The following is a 15,587-nucleotide window of genomic DNA, read 5'->3' as shown; positions in this document are numbered from 1 at the left end:
TCTTCATTTACTATATAAATAATTTTTTCAAGTAATTCAAACTACATCCTTTTAAGACAGTTGTCCTTTCCATGATTAAATATTATTGGGAACAGCCATCTGTCACACACAGTTTTATTTTCCAAACAATTAACCATGAATTGTGCTTTTTGTTTCTTAGGTTAACAGGATTTCATCTTCCTCCACCTGTGACAAGTACAAAATCTGTATTTTCACTGCGCTTGACAAGTGACTTTGCAGTTAGTGCTCATGGGTTTAAAGTTTACTATGAAGGTAAGACATTCTTAACAAAATAATCTGTTTTTTTTCCCTCTGATCTCTATACATTAAAAAACCCCTAAACATACCACAGAAATATACAAAAATACACATATATAACCTTATCCAAGTTGCTATTTTTGCTTGTCATGTAATTATTCACAGATGCATAGTCATATCTCAAACCAAAATATTTTAAACTCTACAATCTATAGTACCATCCAGACACAAATATTTTATGATCTCTAATAGTGGCAAGTTGTTTTAATTCTGAAAAACTTAATTGTTATTGAACAATTGTAATTGCTCTGGTCCTTCTGATACATGCATATTCAAATTAATGTCAAGACATTACTAGTTAGTCTTGAATTTCCCTGGATAGTGGCATCTGTGAATTTTATGGATGCAAGCCATCTCATATGTTTGCACAGGAGAACAGCTGACTCAGTTCTCTGAATTTACATAAATATATTTCTCTATTGCCCTTTTCACAATGGTCTCTAGTTTTCACACAGACACTGACGTTAATGAGCTGGAACATGTATTCCTGAAGTCCAGAAGTTCATAATATTGTATATACATATATATATATATATACTATATATATATATATATATATATTATATATATATATATATGTTCTAGGAAGGATCTTGCTTATGATCAAGTTCAGTATGGTAGTATTTGAAGAGCTGGTTTATATCATACATTCATTTTTTGAACCCATTTCTTGGTAGCAGGGACTATGAATTCTGACAAGTGTTTATAGGATATAAACAGAAACTGGGTTTTTTTCTTTGCTATAGTGTTTGCTGCTTTGGTTTTTTTCTTTGCTATAGTGTTTGCTGTTTTTTTTTTTTTCGTTTTTGGATTCCCCTCCCCTCCCTTTTTTGTAAGGACACTTGGTGTTAAGACACTTGATTTTTCTATTTCCATGAAGTGTCTCTGTCAGCAAAGCCAGTGCTGTAGTAAACTGCCTGGAGAAGTTCTGAGGCCATTGCTGTACCCTTCTTGGTCCTATCTGCAACAGAAACTAATCTCTGAGAAAGTAACTAGCCAGGAAACTATCAAAAAAATTGGTAATATAATGAAGGACTGCTGTGGAAATACAGTCCAGAATCACTCTGTAGGAAAATGTCTTCAGCCACTGAAATCATTTACCTTTAGGTATGGTGCATTAGAATTCAACTTCATGTAGAAATTCCCTCCTATACACCGAGATCTGAAATTAAAAACATAAAATATTTTTTAGGCCTTTCTTGTTCCTTGATTTATTAGAAAAAATAGCTAAGCTTACACAATATCTTGGTTTTTTTTTTTTTTTGGGGGGGTTTGCGCATAAAAGAGAAATTCAGGCTATATGTAAGTGGTCTTGCCTAGATTACAGCTACTCTGCAGTCTGTTAATTTTTCAAGCATATGGTAACTGTTCAGCAGCAGCATAATTAAAACTGTTATATTAAAATGCACTATGAAATTCCTATAGATTTTTAATTATGCAAAATATATGCTTCTCATCCTTGAATTGAATGCATTATATGTGATATCATCTGTCCTTATAAAAAATTACTGAAAGATTTTGCACTGCTAATGCTAACACACAACATACTATGCATCTCAGTTGTGATAGAGGATGATTAAGATTAAAGTGGAAGATCAGCTATAGACTTCAGCTTGCACATATGATGGACCCTTCACAGAGTTCCTTTCTAGGTGAAAATAACATGTGGATTAATAGAACTCGAGCTCCCAGGTCAGTATAAAATCTGGGGAAATCTTACCTTTAACTACAGAAATCAGCATTTAGAACAAAGCATAAACTTGTTATCTTGAACTTGATACTAATTTCTTTGTGAAACTGATGTTTTATTTTGTGAAATTAGGAATTTTCAAAAAAATTAGGCTGGATACCAGAGTTTTAGTTCAATGGAATCTCCCTTATCACAGCCAGATCTGCAGTTCTAAGACCTGAATCAAACTAACTTCATTCTGTCAGATAATTTTTCTTTCAATATGTTTTTTTCTGACTTCATGTGAAGCTGCCTTCTTTATACCCAGATAGCAAAGAAATGAAAACTCATTACATTACATTACATTCATTTAATGCCTCTTTCCTTGATATGAGAGAATAGATGTATTTAAATGATAATCACATCAAGGAAATTTCCATTTCTGTTCTTGTACTCTTTGTGAACATGCATAACCCTGCAATCAACATTTTAAGATCTGGTTCTGCCTAGTATCCAGTTTTCAAAAATTTTGATTGCCCAGTAGCTCCTTTTTAGCTCTTTGATGAAACATCTGCATACTTAGTACCCTTAAATATCAGGCCTCATAATTTAAAGCTTCATTATGGATATGTAATTTGAAATTTAAGATAGAAATGATTAGCAACCTGTCATTGCAATAGAGCAAAATGATAGAGGTGGCTTGAGAGGATAGGGTGAGAAGTAGTGACATATATCTGAAGGGATTAGATCCAGTTGTAATTATGAAAGGAAGATACCTTTCATAATCAGAGATAATTTAAAACATTTTCTTTTGAGTTGCTTTGAAATAGATTACATAGGTAGATGATTACATGGAATCCATTCCTGTTCGCTATTTAGAAAAATAAAATAAAATAAACAAAGTCTCCAAATATCTATTTTAGTGACTTCTAATGCTCTTGACAAATTTGCAGTTGAGTTGAAAGTTGACAAGAAACTCAAGAGTACCTGACAGAATCTGGGGAAATATGAACCAATGGTGGACTTTCTTGATCAAAACATGTAGGAATTTATTTATTTTCTGATCTCCTAAGAATAAAAATGTTTATAAAAAGATATTAAAATTATATCATTAATAGAAAGACTATTCTGAGCCACCATATGTAAGCCACTGCAATTGCATTCAGTCAAACCAAGTGCACTATAGACCACAAAATATCAACTCTGGCCTGCTAAACATCAACATCATAAGCCTCAGTCTGTCATCTGCATCCCTTCCTTCTTTCTCTTCTTCTCACTGCCTTTTTCTTTCCTCTATATCAAGTGGCATATTTGAGTTATCTTTGGTACCTTTACACACAAGCTTCTTCATGTTCAGCTTCTTTTTATTCAGAAAAGAACATATCTGATAAACATACCTCTCTAGATAGCACAATACCCCTGAAAAACAAAATTACTTCTTGAGAGAAAACTGGAACAGATTACTCAAAAGTAATAGACTTCAATTACAGTGACAACAGAAAATGGTGAGGTGCACTAAAAATTAAGGAGGGATTTTAAAAATACCCTGGAGCTAATTTTATCACTGTCTAGTAACACAGCATTGCTGGTTGGAGTGAGAAATGAGAAAGTTCTAAGCCTGCTGATTTTTTTTTTTTTATTTTTTTTTTTTTTTTTTTTTGAGAGAGAGTTTTATGGAGAGGTTTTTAGTAGCTTTCTGGCTCTCTGCAAGATTGCAACATGTATTAATATCTGGCGAAGGAATGCTATACTTAATCTCCTATTTGATAATTTAGGCCAAGTACAGTGTAGATGTGCCCTTTTATTTTATTTCTTGTGGGATAATTTGGTTTTGGAATAGAAGAGGCCGATGGACTTTACCATTTCCTGTTGTCCTAAGATACATAAGCAGCTTTATTCACAGAGAGTACAGGAGGGGAAATACAGCTGCTGAGAAAGAAAGCAGCCTAGCAGCTTGGCCACACAGCAAAGGGGATTCAGTGGACCTAGTCCTGCTTTGAACAGTGCTTCCTTCTGTTCTCACTGTGGTATTTTACAGCTTTAAAACAGGTAGCTGACATTGCTAAAATCATTGATTTCATTAAGAAATGGACTGCTAGAATTTATTGTAATCTTTATAAGTTAAATATGATAGACATTTTTGTGTTATCCTATTGGCCATGGCAGAGTAGAAAAATTTAATATATAGATTACCCTTGTAGTGAAAACTCTGAATGTCCAGGAGGTGAATTGCAAATATTTGTAGTAGTGGTATGAAATATAACTTTATCTGGTTTGTACTGCTGCTCATAATTTTAAAGCCATATTATAAAACTGAATTATTAGAACTGTATAAGTAATCAAATGGTGTTAATATTTGTACTGGAGTGCTGAAATATTTTTGAGAGTGCAGTCTGATTTATCTGAGTGCAATGTTAAAAATTTCAAGAATGATCACAGCTTTACCAGTAATGGGAGGTGGGGAAGCAAAGAAAGGAGCAGATGGTGTTTATTAACAGAATAGGATTTCCATCTAGTGACTTCTGTGGACTTATCATGCATTTCTTTCAGAAATATTAAGAAAAACTGGTAGCTGATGTACAGAATTACTGAAGCATGTAGATAAGAAATACAAGTAGGACTTAAATATGTCAGGATGTGTGTGCTAAAAATAATTTTGGCAGCTGATATAAAGCTAAGGAATTTGAAGAAAGAGGATAAACAATTTTTAGGTCTTCTGTGTATCAGAATTCAGAAATGTGGGTATACATAATCTAAATTTTGGATTCAGGTAAGGTTTTTGAAGTCCTAGGTGTATAAATCTAATAATACCACTGCTAACTTAATATAAAATGTAAAGGAGTACTAATGAATTATTGTTTGATTTTGGAGTGCTCTCTACAAGAAATCCACTGAAAAATTGTTTGCCAGGTTGGAGTTCTAAAAGACACAGAATTTAACCTGTAGTTTGTCACCAAGCTGATACCTGATGGATACCCTAGGCTCTGTGGTTTTGCTGTTCACATTTTGCCATACCTGCTGTGGGTGGGGCTGGTCTCTGTCATTACATTGCTTCAACAGCCCCTTTATAAAAATTGAATTAAATTGAATTGAGGAGAGGAGAGGAGAGGAGAGGAGAGGAGAGGAGAGGAGAGGAGAGGAGAGGAGAGGAGAGGAGAGGAGAGGAGAGGAGAGGAGAGGAGAGGAGAGGAGAGGAGAGGAGAGGAGAGGAGAGGAGAGGAGAGGAGAGGAGAGGAGAGGAGAGGAGAGGAGAGGAGAGGAGAGGAGAGGAGAGGAGAGGAGAGGAGAGGAGAGGAGGAGAGGAGAGGAGAGGAGAGGAGAGGAGAGGAGAGGAGAGGAGATTCCATATGAAATCAATACCAAGTTGTCATGGTGCTTTTACCTATTTTACCTATATGCTGTACTGGTACCATCATTCTTGTATAAGTCTAGAGGAAGTAGAGAGAAAAATAGCTCTGTGGACTTAATCTGGTTAATTTTTATAGCCCTTCACACTATTTTCTTGATACCACAACCACTGATTTGGCTAAAGAATAACTTCTGGAAACAAAGTTAGCTCTCGAAGACACCAGGCTTTAAGAAAACTTTCTTTGATCCCACTGATCACTCTGCCTCACTTAGAAGTAAGACTTTTTAATTCTGATTTTTGAACTTCCAGCTACTGGCTTTTGTTCTGCTTTTATCTGCTAAATTATACAGCCCTTATTATTAGCATCTGTGAGTTCTTACGGAGGTTCTTAAGTGCTGCAATTAAATTGCAGGCTTCAGAGTATTCTTTCTCTTTAATATGGGCTTTTGAAGCATTAACATTAATTTTCCAAATAATGAATTATTTTCTGTCATTCTTCTGTATTTTCATCATTTTGTTACAGCTGTGTTAAAAAGGGCTCTGATCAGTGCACTTGTCTGGCTGAGGCCTGAACCTGATCACCATAACCTGTCCTATCTTCTTATTAAATCTTATTTTAACTTTCAGAGCAATCTCTCTCTGCCATGCATGTGTCAGGGTTAAAAGGGCTGAGTGCCAGCTACTGGAGCCAGGCTGGGGATGTAGGTAACCCTGGCCTGGTACCAGCTACTGCAGAGCCTGGGGTCTCCATGCCAGCTACTGGAGTGGGTGGGGATCTCAGCTGCCACTCACTGGGGAGGGAATGGAGTGTATCCCAAAAAGCAGCTGTCAGGAGGAACCTGCATGAGCAAAGCAAGGGAGGGACTCTGTGCCAGCACTTGGAGGAAGCCATGTGACAGGTGCTGAGGCAGTGTGATGACAACTGTCCTCAGCTTCTCCACACTGGGTGTGCATGGGTGCACCTGCACACTTCCATCTGGACTAACCAGCAGGGAGGAGGTTCTGGATCTAGGGTGAGGTGTCAGCATGGGGAGGGAGTCCATGCTGGACAAGTATGCCAGTGCTGCATGTTTGCTAGTAAGCATCCAGCAGGACCAGCCAGTGATGAGGGGACTCCTGAGGCCAGTAAGGGGGCCTGGAATCTGGGTGGGGTTGCCAGGCAGGCAAAGGGATCATGCTGGTACCTGTGGGACCTGTGAAGGTACGTGTGCCCATGAGGTCAGGTAATTCTGTGCACACCTGCTCGGATGGTTTCCTGTGCCTGCCAGACAAAGAGAGGGTTTGGCCACTGGTGCCAATGTTCAGGGGGTGCTGGCAAAGCAGAGTCTTGCCTCTGGCAGTCTGTAGCCCAATCTGTTGGTATCTTGTGTGTCTGTGTGTTTCTCTGAGGTACTTAGCAGTGAAACTGGTTAAATCCACAAATGGGAAAGCAGCAAAAAAGTCCATTACATCCCCAGGCCACAAGCTGCCCCAGGTCTGGGCTCCTGTGGCCAGGCAAGGAAATGACCAGGTTTCAGAGCTGCTGGAAGCAGTGGCCAGTTGCTGCTGAAAGCAGTGGCCACTTATTACATCCCTTCAGATGCTTAAATGCCATTTGGTTTCACCAAATGACATTTAAGCTAACTTCTCCCAGTTAGAGTCAGTCTTTAGGTGATGGAAAATGGATTACAAAAATGTATTCTTAAGGCTACTTCCAGGAATTGAGGGAAGGATTATATTTTTTTCTAGTGCCTGTAGTGATCCCTCTTGCTTTCATTAGGACAAGTGCATCACTAATCTGTCTAATCATGAAGGACTACTGCTGATTGCTATAATTTCCCATGGATTATAGACAGCAGCTTTTCAGGTCCAGCAGGGTGGGACAGCTCTTCTGGTACCCTTGGGTGAATCTGTGAATGGAATATATCCAACTTTTCCATGTAAACCCAGAACCAGAATTACCTCTCCCCTTCCCAACTGGACTGATATATGAACAGGTTACTGTTCATATATCTTTGAACAAGTTACTCCTTATGAAGGATGATGCACAAAAGGCATGGAGTTTTTTGGCTTTCTCCATATTGAATATCATTGTCTTTTCCACCTGGTCAATCTGCAATTTTCCCCATCCTTTATTTTTGCCACTAGCATACTTGTAGCTCTTTGTATAATCCATGAAATTCCCCCCTAGTATTAGTGTCTCCTTGGATTTCGACCTTCTTGATTTTCTTCCTAAGTTCTATTTCTATACACCTTTCTTTCTGTCCACCCTATTTTCCTTTTTTTTTTTTTTTTTATTTTGGTCTGTGCTTCTTTGCATTTTAGTTCATTAAGAAGCTCCCTTGTTAGCCTCATGAGTCATTTGCCAAAGTTCACTTCCCCTTAAAATAGTTGGGTTGTCATTTAAAAAAATCATTCATCTCTCTGACTGCACTTCCTCCCCATAATTGCTTCCCAGGAGATTCTGCCTAACAATTCCCCAAATAAATCCAAATATGATATCTTAAAATCTAGTGTCCCAATTTTAGTACTCCTCAGCCCTCCTTTTAAACCTGGCCTCAGTTTTCTTTTACTCTGTAGATAGGTCCTTGTCCTCTGAAGGGAGTGTTTTTAAAGGCCCTCCTTCTGAGGTAAAAATGCCTACATATGATTATATTTTTATTTGTGTTGATCAGGCAGTTTCATTTCTTCCCAGCAGACCTACTTCATCTTCAGATGAGGTACTATGATTATGAAGCCCAAACATGTGGAGACAACTGTGCAGCTAGGCATTGTTCTGCTGGATGCACTTGTAGCCAGAGCTTTTCTCCTAATCAGAGGGATTCAAAGGGATACCAACACCTTCAGGGATCACATGCATCCATTCTTCCCCTCAGAATCCTGTATCACCCTTAGATCAGCTTAAGGTTTCCCTTGGCTGTCTTATTACCACTCAGATGAGTGATTAGCATCAAGTAGCAGTTGTGAGGGTGAAAAATGAGCAATTGCCCAGCAAAACTGAAAAAAAAAAACCTTTCTGAGCTCCCAGCAAGGAGTACATAGTCCAAGACTAAAAGTCTGTCTTGCAGGCAGGGGACTGTGCCATGCAGGAGGGAGTATCTGACCACTAGAACCTCTCAAAAGCTCATTATAGATGGCTGTGTCACTTTATTTTCAGTACTCAAAAAGTACAGTTAAAGGTTGTTTCTGCTGCCAAATATTTGTCATCCTATTTTTGGGAGAATATGTCACAAATTCATCTAAATAGACTTGTCATTCCCTTCCCTACTCTTTTGTTTGAAAAATAACATATCATTTTTAGGAAAAATGCTCATGCACACGTGCTTGATTATAGATCTGGTGGTTTATTCTACCATAATTAGCAGTTAGCCTCTAGTGGTTGTTGAGTGCTAAATTTTCTTTGATAAATCTTAAAAAAAAAGAAAAAGTTGATTGGTTGGAGAGCCACAGAACATGCATAATATTGTTCCAGACAAAATGAATAGAAATATATTTATTTGTTTTATCTTTTGCAAAAAATGTCATTCTTTGAAAGTTAAAAACCAATGAATAACATATAATTTCTTCTGCCTTGAGAAAAACTTAATTATTGGGAAAAAAAAAAGATGTCTCTCTCTTAGTCTGGTAAAAATCCACTTACTATTTCAATGTTCTGTTTAATTTATTTCTTTCAGAATAATGTTGTTAAATAAACCATATTTGTCAACTTATGGTACTGCAATTTATCATTTTGATCCATGCCTCATATTGAAGCTTAACTAAGACAGTGATTAATTTGAAATCTTAATTATATGTCAGCCTTACTTTAGCAGGTTTTTCTTATATTTTCAATGTCATTTTTCATTAAAAGAATAATTGAATATATACAGCAAGTCTTGAAAGAAATTTCCTAAGAGATTCTAAGGTTTTCCTGGTGAATTTACATTCTTCAGCTACTGGACTGTTAGGATAAGTACAGTACCCTGAAAAAAACAGATCTTAAGACAATCTAATTTAAGATTCAAATTTTGATCCCATGTCTAGACAAGCAGTGATAACTATAATCCAATATAGCTGAAACAGTATTCTGCAGAAAACAGTATATACTGCTCATTAAAGTACCTCATTAAATGCAGCTCCATGTTTATAAGCAGGTGCTTCCTTCAAGTTTTAAGTTACAGCTCAATGAAATTTTGAAATAGTAATTCACAATAACAGACTTTGAAATATCCATACAAATCATAAAAATGAAATTGCTGCTAAGTATCAATTACAAATCTAGAACTACATGGCTTAATCCTGCAATCTGCATTTGGTTTTTGATAGCATTTTGGCTTTGATTTGTGATAGCTTTGACAGAGCTTCTGTAGGAATAATATCAAAATACAGAGATCTGCAAGAACAGGTTCAGTATGCCAGCATGCAATCTTAAAAACTCTTCAAAACACAGGAGCTCTGCAGATGGAGAAATTTATTTATGAAGAGAACATAATACAGAATAATACAGAACTGTAACCAAGAAGACTCATTTTGTCATCTTAGCAGATTTTCAAGTTTGCAAGTTTTTCACATGAGTTAAATTTATATCTCATATTTGGACACTTAGATCTATAAAAGATAGTCATACTGTTGAGCACAAATTATGTGACATTTAAAATACTTGGAAATAGATGAAATTTAAGTATCCAGTTATGTCAGTCACTAACATCCTGAACAATACCAGTATAATCATTTAGTGGTAATTATGACAACAGTTTTGTTTTAACATGAAGAGAAAAACAATTGCCTGCTCAGCATTGGAATTCTCTGCATATTAAAATAAAATGAAATTTGTTAAAAGTGTATTTTGAAAGATATTTACTTTTTTGATCAGCTCTTAGCAGAGAATTTCTCAATAGCCTGAGAGGTCATCCAAGGAAAACGGTGCAAATGTAGAGAGCTTTTAGATGGATAATAATACTGTGAACTAGATGGTCAGTCAATTGCCTTACAATTTGAAAAAAAAGTTTAAATTATTTAAAGTAATTTATAATTAAATTATAGTTTTATATATATGAAATAAATAAATACAAGCAAATAGTAATCTTCTCTCTGGAAGAGTCTTTCTCCTTTGAACCCCTGAACACCATAAAGAAAAAGTCATTCCTTTGCCAGGTGACCATAGGCCACTAACGTTTCATGGACAATCTGTGGTATGTTACAGCTGATAATTATTTAGCTAAAATAAATGCAATAGATCTATTTAGAAAGATCACAAAGCATTCACAAAATTTTAAAACTTCTTTTTAAAATTTAAAAGCTAACCTATTTTTCTTAAACAGACATACATTCTAACAAAAAATCATAATAAATTCTTGATTTTGGATAAATTGATGAATTTTTGATTAATTATTGATAGATTTTTTAAAAATCCTAGAAGATTACATACTAAACAAACATTAGTTCATTACAAATAGAATGTAACATGTAAAAAAAATTTCTGAAAATAGTACCAATGGAATAATTAAAAGAAAACCCATTAAAGTATCAGCTGAAGTTTTCATGCAGAATTCTTGTGCCTTCTTTTCTTTTGTTTTTAATTTTACATTCTACAGTTTCCCTGCTATAAAATAGCATCTGAACTGTGTATTGAGAAAATGGAAAAACCTGACATCAGAAAATAATCTTACTGCTTTCATATGAAAAGAATTAGAAGACTAGGAGACATTCTTATATATTTATTGCATGATAAAAGAAGAAATAAAAATTAGTAGGATCACAAAATATTTTTTTTTAATTGAATTTTACATCAATGTTGTTCGACCCTTACTCTTCTGTCAGTGTGCTTCTAGAACAATGTGTTCTTAGCCCTTTTAGGACCAGATACCATTGCCACTTGCAGCATTCAATTCCCAGTCTTTCTTAAAGATATAATCAAGACTGATGCACTTAGTCCAGTTGTAGAGCTGATTTTGTGATGAAATATGCATCCTACGGGAAATGATTTGAAATCAGAGGGCAAGAAAATGCTCCTAAATGATGGCTTCTCAACATGAAATCCAGGTCTGAACTGATGATGTAGTAATAAATTCTGTGCTAAAAGCTTATTCTTCTCAGAACCCTGTCACTCCAGATTACTAGTTAATAGTAAGTAGAGAGATGACAAGAATAAGATGTTTATAGGCAAATATTGTTATTAAATAAAAACGTGCTGTGTCATCTTTAATTACAGTGTAGCATTGCTCAGTTCTGTACTTGTCACAGGAGCTCATACTGCAAGAAATAAGAATGTGTTATTCTGGGCATGAGGCATCCTAATTTGGAAAAACTTTCTTCTTCCACCCACAATTCTGCTGCTGTCACACCTAAAATACATTCCAGCTTCACATATTGAGAAGCTATGAAATACAGGTTCCTCATCTAATTCCAATCCCCAGGCATGGGCAGGGACACCTTCCACTAGACTACATTGGTCAGAGCTCCATCCAGCCTGACCTTAAACACTTCTGGGGATGTGGCATCAACAACTTCTCTTGTCAGCCTGTTCCAGTGACTCACCACCCTCACAGCAAAGAATTTTTCACAAAATCACAGACTACTCTGGGTTGGAGAAGACCACAAGGCCTATTAAGTCAAACTCTTAGGTGAATGGCTCATACCAGGATCAAGCCTGTGAACTTGGCATTATTAGCACCATGCTCTTTTTTTAAAAATCTGATCTAAACCCACAGTTTCAGTCACTTCTTGTTTATCATTTAAATACATTTAGTTATCTGCTATTCATAGGATATCTCTTAAATGCAGCATAAAATAATATGCAATAAAAACAGGGAAAATTGCTCAAAATCAAGGAGTTAATTGGAAAAGAAATCAAAAGAAGAAATTCTTCAAAGATTAAAATGCAAAAGGAGACAGAACCTAAGCATTGATGATACAGATTTAGTTATAACTACAAAGTGAAAAGAAGAACCTTATAACATGCATTCCTCACATTATTGTTGGTGGGCAACACATTTCAGTTTTGACCAACCAAGACAAATAAGCACTGTACTAGAGAAGTTTTCAGGGAGTTACTTGGTGAAATTAAGTCAGAACTAGAGAGCAGGAAAAGGAATTGAAAAAGCAGTGAGGAGAAAATTATTTTAATTTGATTATTTATTGTCATTATTGCTTTTGAGGTCCTACAGACTTCATCTGATTCCTATTGTCATGTTCCTTTCTCCCTCTCTGCTCAGCACACACCAGGTTATATAGGAAGCAATCTCAGGGAAATAATACAGATGAAAACAAATTTTGTTTCTTCTGTATTATTCCCTCATCCTTTTCTCTAGTCCAGCTGCTCTGTGGCTCAAAACCACCAGCAGGAACCCAAGCAACCAAAGTCATAAATGAGATACACACAACTGATGCTATGAGAAAACATAGCTCCATTGGAAACAGCACATTTACTTTAATTTAAAACATTTATCAAATTGCATCTTGATGCATCATGTCTAATGCAGAGTGACAATAGGAGGTTGTAACAGTCTTGGAGCTGTAAATTGACTCACTAATTATCTGCATTTCAATGCTTAAAACCTGCTGACAGATTTATTCACACAAAAGTGATGCTTGGTGCTTAGAAGAAAATGCATCACAGTATTTTGGATTCTTAAGATTGTTTTGAGTTGAAAAGGTTCCAAGAAGCAAGCTTGTCATGTTTGGTTTTGGGTCTTTCATGACAGAATTACACAGCATGTCTGTTATATTCACTTGAATCCAGTTTAAACACTATGCAGACTTGAAATGATAGATTAAAAATACAAAAAATAAAGTTCCAAAGATTAAATATTTATTACAGATTGAAAATAGTTACAAAAGAGAAACTTGAGAATTTGAAATCTTAGCACTTATTTTCTTTCTGAACTGTTTCAATTTCCCTTGAGATTGAGATCTCTTTTTTCCAAACTGTCATCTGGAACCCCTTTGGTTTTAAAAGTTTGGCTTTTCCATGTGAGATATTTCAGAATATACTTTCACTATTCACATCTATGGGATGGAGTTCTTTTGTCTTTTTCTGTCTCTATATTTTAGAACCTAAATCAAGTTTATTTATTTGATAGATAGAATATTCTGAGCTGTCCATGAAGAGACATGCATCAGTCTTCACTGACAGTAACACTTATAGAAAAAATGCAAAAGCAGGGAAAAAAACATACTGCCCTGTTTTTGGCATTGGTTTCCTTTCTTAGGAGTTGTCTTTTTTTCCTTTTTTTGACTTTTATTTTAATGGCATTGTTTCTATAGCTCTCTCCTTTAATCCCAGCACACTATCTTGTAGGTGGCATTTTTAAAGACTGCTACATCAGTTTATAACTCTTATCATGTGTGAGGGATTAGGTGGTCAGGATTCACTACACAAGTTTTCCAACACACATTTCAGTGCTTATGTCAATATCCTGTACCATCATTGCAGACATCCTGTACCGTAGAGGGTAGAGGTAAACAATTCCAGAGTACTATGCTATTTTTTGTCCTTACTACTGGCTATAAAGCAAGCATAAATGAATAGGACTTGTAGGTATATAGGTAAATTATACCTGGCCAAGCTGTAACAATTTTTTCTCTTCATTGCCACAATCTCATATATTTGACTATTAATGTTTTTCACTCCATTCCCCAGAAATCTTAATCAGTTTTACACTGTTTTCACATAGGTGCATGTGACATGGTGAAAAATATAAGTACTTGTGACATTATTGCTGCTCCTGCCTTTGGTCACAGATGAGCATTGCAGTGACTCCTAGGGCAGCTGGGACTTTCAGCTCATGGGAGTGCTGAAAGGCCACAGCAGTATTTCAATTAAATTCATCATGTCCTCATCAGAGCACTAAAGTCAAAAACTCCTCCATACTGCTACCCTCAACCACCCTGTCTAATCATTTCACCTCTTATTTGCTGGTGGATTTTTCCTATGATTTTTGCCTGTGTACAACAAAGGCAAGAGTAGCTTTCAGTCTCTTTCTGAATTTGTCTGTGTCTTTGAAAGTCTGAAGCTGGGAAACTTATTCACAGAATTTACTTGGATTTGCTCTACATTTAATGTTATGGTCTACAGATCTGGCCTAAATATGTGCATCTCCGTTCCTGATCAAAATTGGGACTTCATTTCAGTTCATCTGATCCATTGACTCTTTTTTGTCTTTGAGAATAACTAAATTAATTTGATTTCATTTACCACAGAAACTGCACAGAATTCTAAGGACAGTTATTAAGTGATTTTACTTTGGGAACAAGATGAAGGAACTAATTAGTCGTAACAGACAGGGCACCAACTAAAAGTCACCTGGTTTTTATTCAGCGGCAACAATTCAGTCTCTTTGTTTGGTATAAAAACAAACGCATGTATCCTTATATATCCACATGTTACAGCAGTAGATTTGTTAAAAGGCAACACCACTACAGTTTGGAAACAAATAAAAAGCTTTATTTCAAGGCTTGCACTACAGACCCTTATCTTTCCAGAAAATATTGTAAGATAAATCTAGCGTTGATTTTCATATTACAGAGAAGGTCAGTTTCAGTATAAAAAAAAATCAATAGCTTTTCTGTGATTCCAGTCAGACTCCTCTCAATATTTTTCTTTCTTTAGACCCTTATAGATATGCTATACTCTTATTTAGAAGAAAATTAATATACCAGGAACTCCTGTTCATGTCATTCATTTGGTCCTAAAATAATCTTTTCTGTTCCTGGGTTATTTTGGGAAAACGCTAATAGAAAATTCTTTTCTTGTAGGAGGAGAAACATAAGCTTCAAATATTTGTTACATGATTCAACAGTGCACCCAGGAAACAAAGGAAGTTAATAGCATACTGGGCTGCATCAATGCAAGTGCAGTCAGTAAACCAAGGAAAGCAAATTTTCCCACAGCTTTTAAATCTGGAATATAGCATTCATTGTTGGATCCTTAATGCAAGAAAGGGGCTGATAAATTGCAGCAAGTTCAGGGAAGGGTCACCATGGAGCACTCACCCTTCAAGGAGAGGTGAAGGGTGATGTGCTTCTTCAGCTGGAGAAGAGTTTCTGGGGACAGAGAGGTGTCAGAGCATTCTTCAAATACTTGTGTGGAGCTTAGGGAGAAGGGTCTTCATCAAAGTGAATGGAAAGACAGACATGCATACCAAAATTGTCCAGAGTGATTGTGGAATCACCCCTTTGAGATCTATTCTTCTAGTTGACCCTGCTTTGAGCAGGAGGTTGGACTAGAGCTCTCCTGAAGTTTCTCTGATCTGAATTATTTTATGAGTCCATACTAAGCAACCCACAGAAAGT

The 15,587-nt window shown here is 36.0% G+C and overlaps 1 protein-coding gene across 3 annotated transcripts in view; it reads left to right on the top strand.

Moving 5' to 3' along the window:
* Positions 1-15,587, top strand: part of CSMD3 (CUB and Sushi multiple domains 3) — a 579,290-nt gene that overhangs the window by 105,573 nt on the left and 458,130 nt on the right. For all 3 annotated transcript variants that reach the window (XM_050970810.1, XM_030234789.2, XM_050970809.1), the window contains exon 3: positions 161-273. In XM_050970810.1, coding sequence (XP_050826767.1) covers positions 161-273 — 113 coding nt within the window. The remainder of the gene's footprint in view (positions 1-160; positions 274-15,587) is intronic.

The sequence above is a fragment of the Serinus canaria genome, chromosome 2 (assembly GCF_022539315.1).
Source record: "Serinus canaria isolate serCan28SL12 chromosome 2, serCan2020, whole genome shotgun sequence".
Classification (NCBI taxonomy): domain Eukaryota; kingdom Metazoa; phylum Chordata; class Aves; order Passeriformes; family Fringillidae; genus Serinus; species Serinus canaria.
Note: the sequence above shows the minus strand (reverse complement) of the source record. Positions and strands in the feature narration are given on the sequence as shown.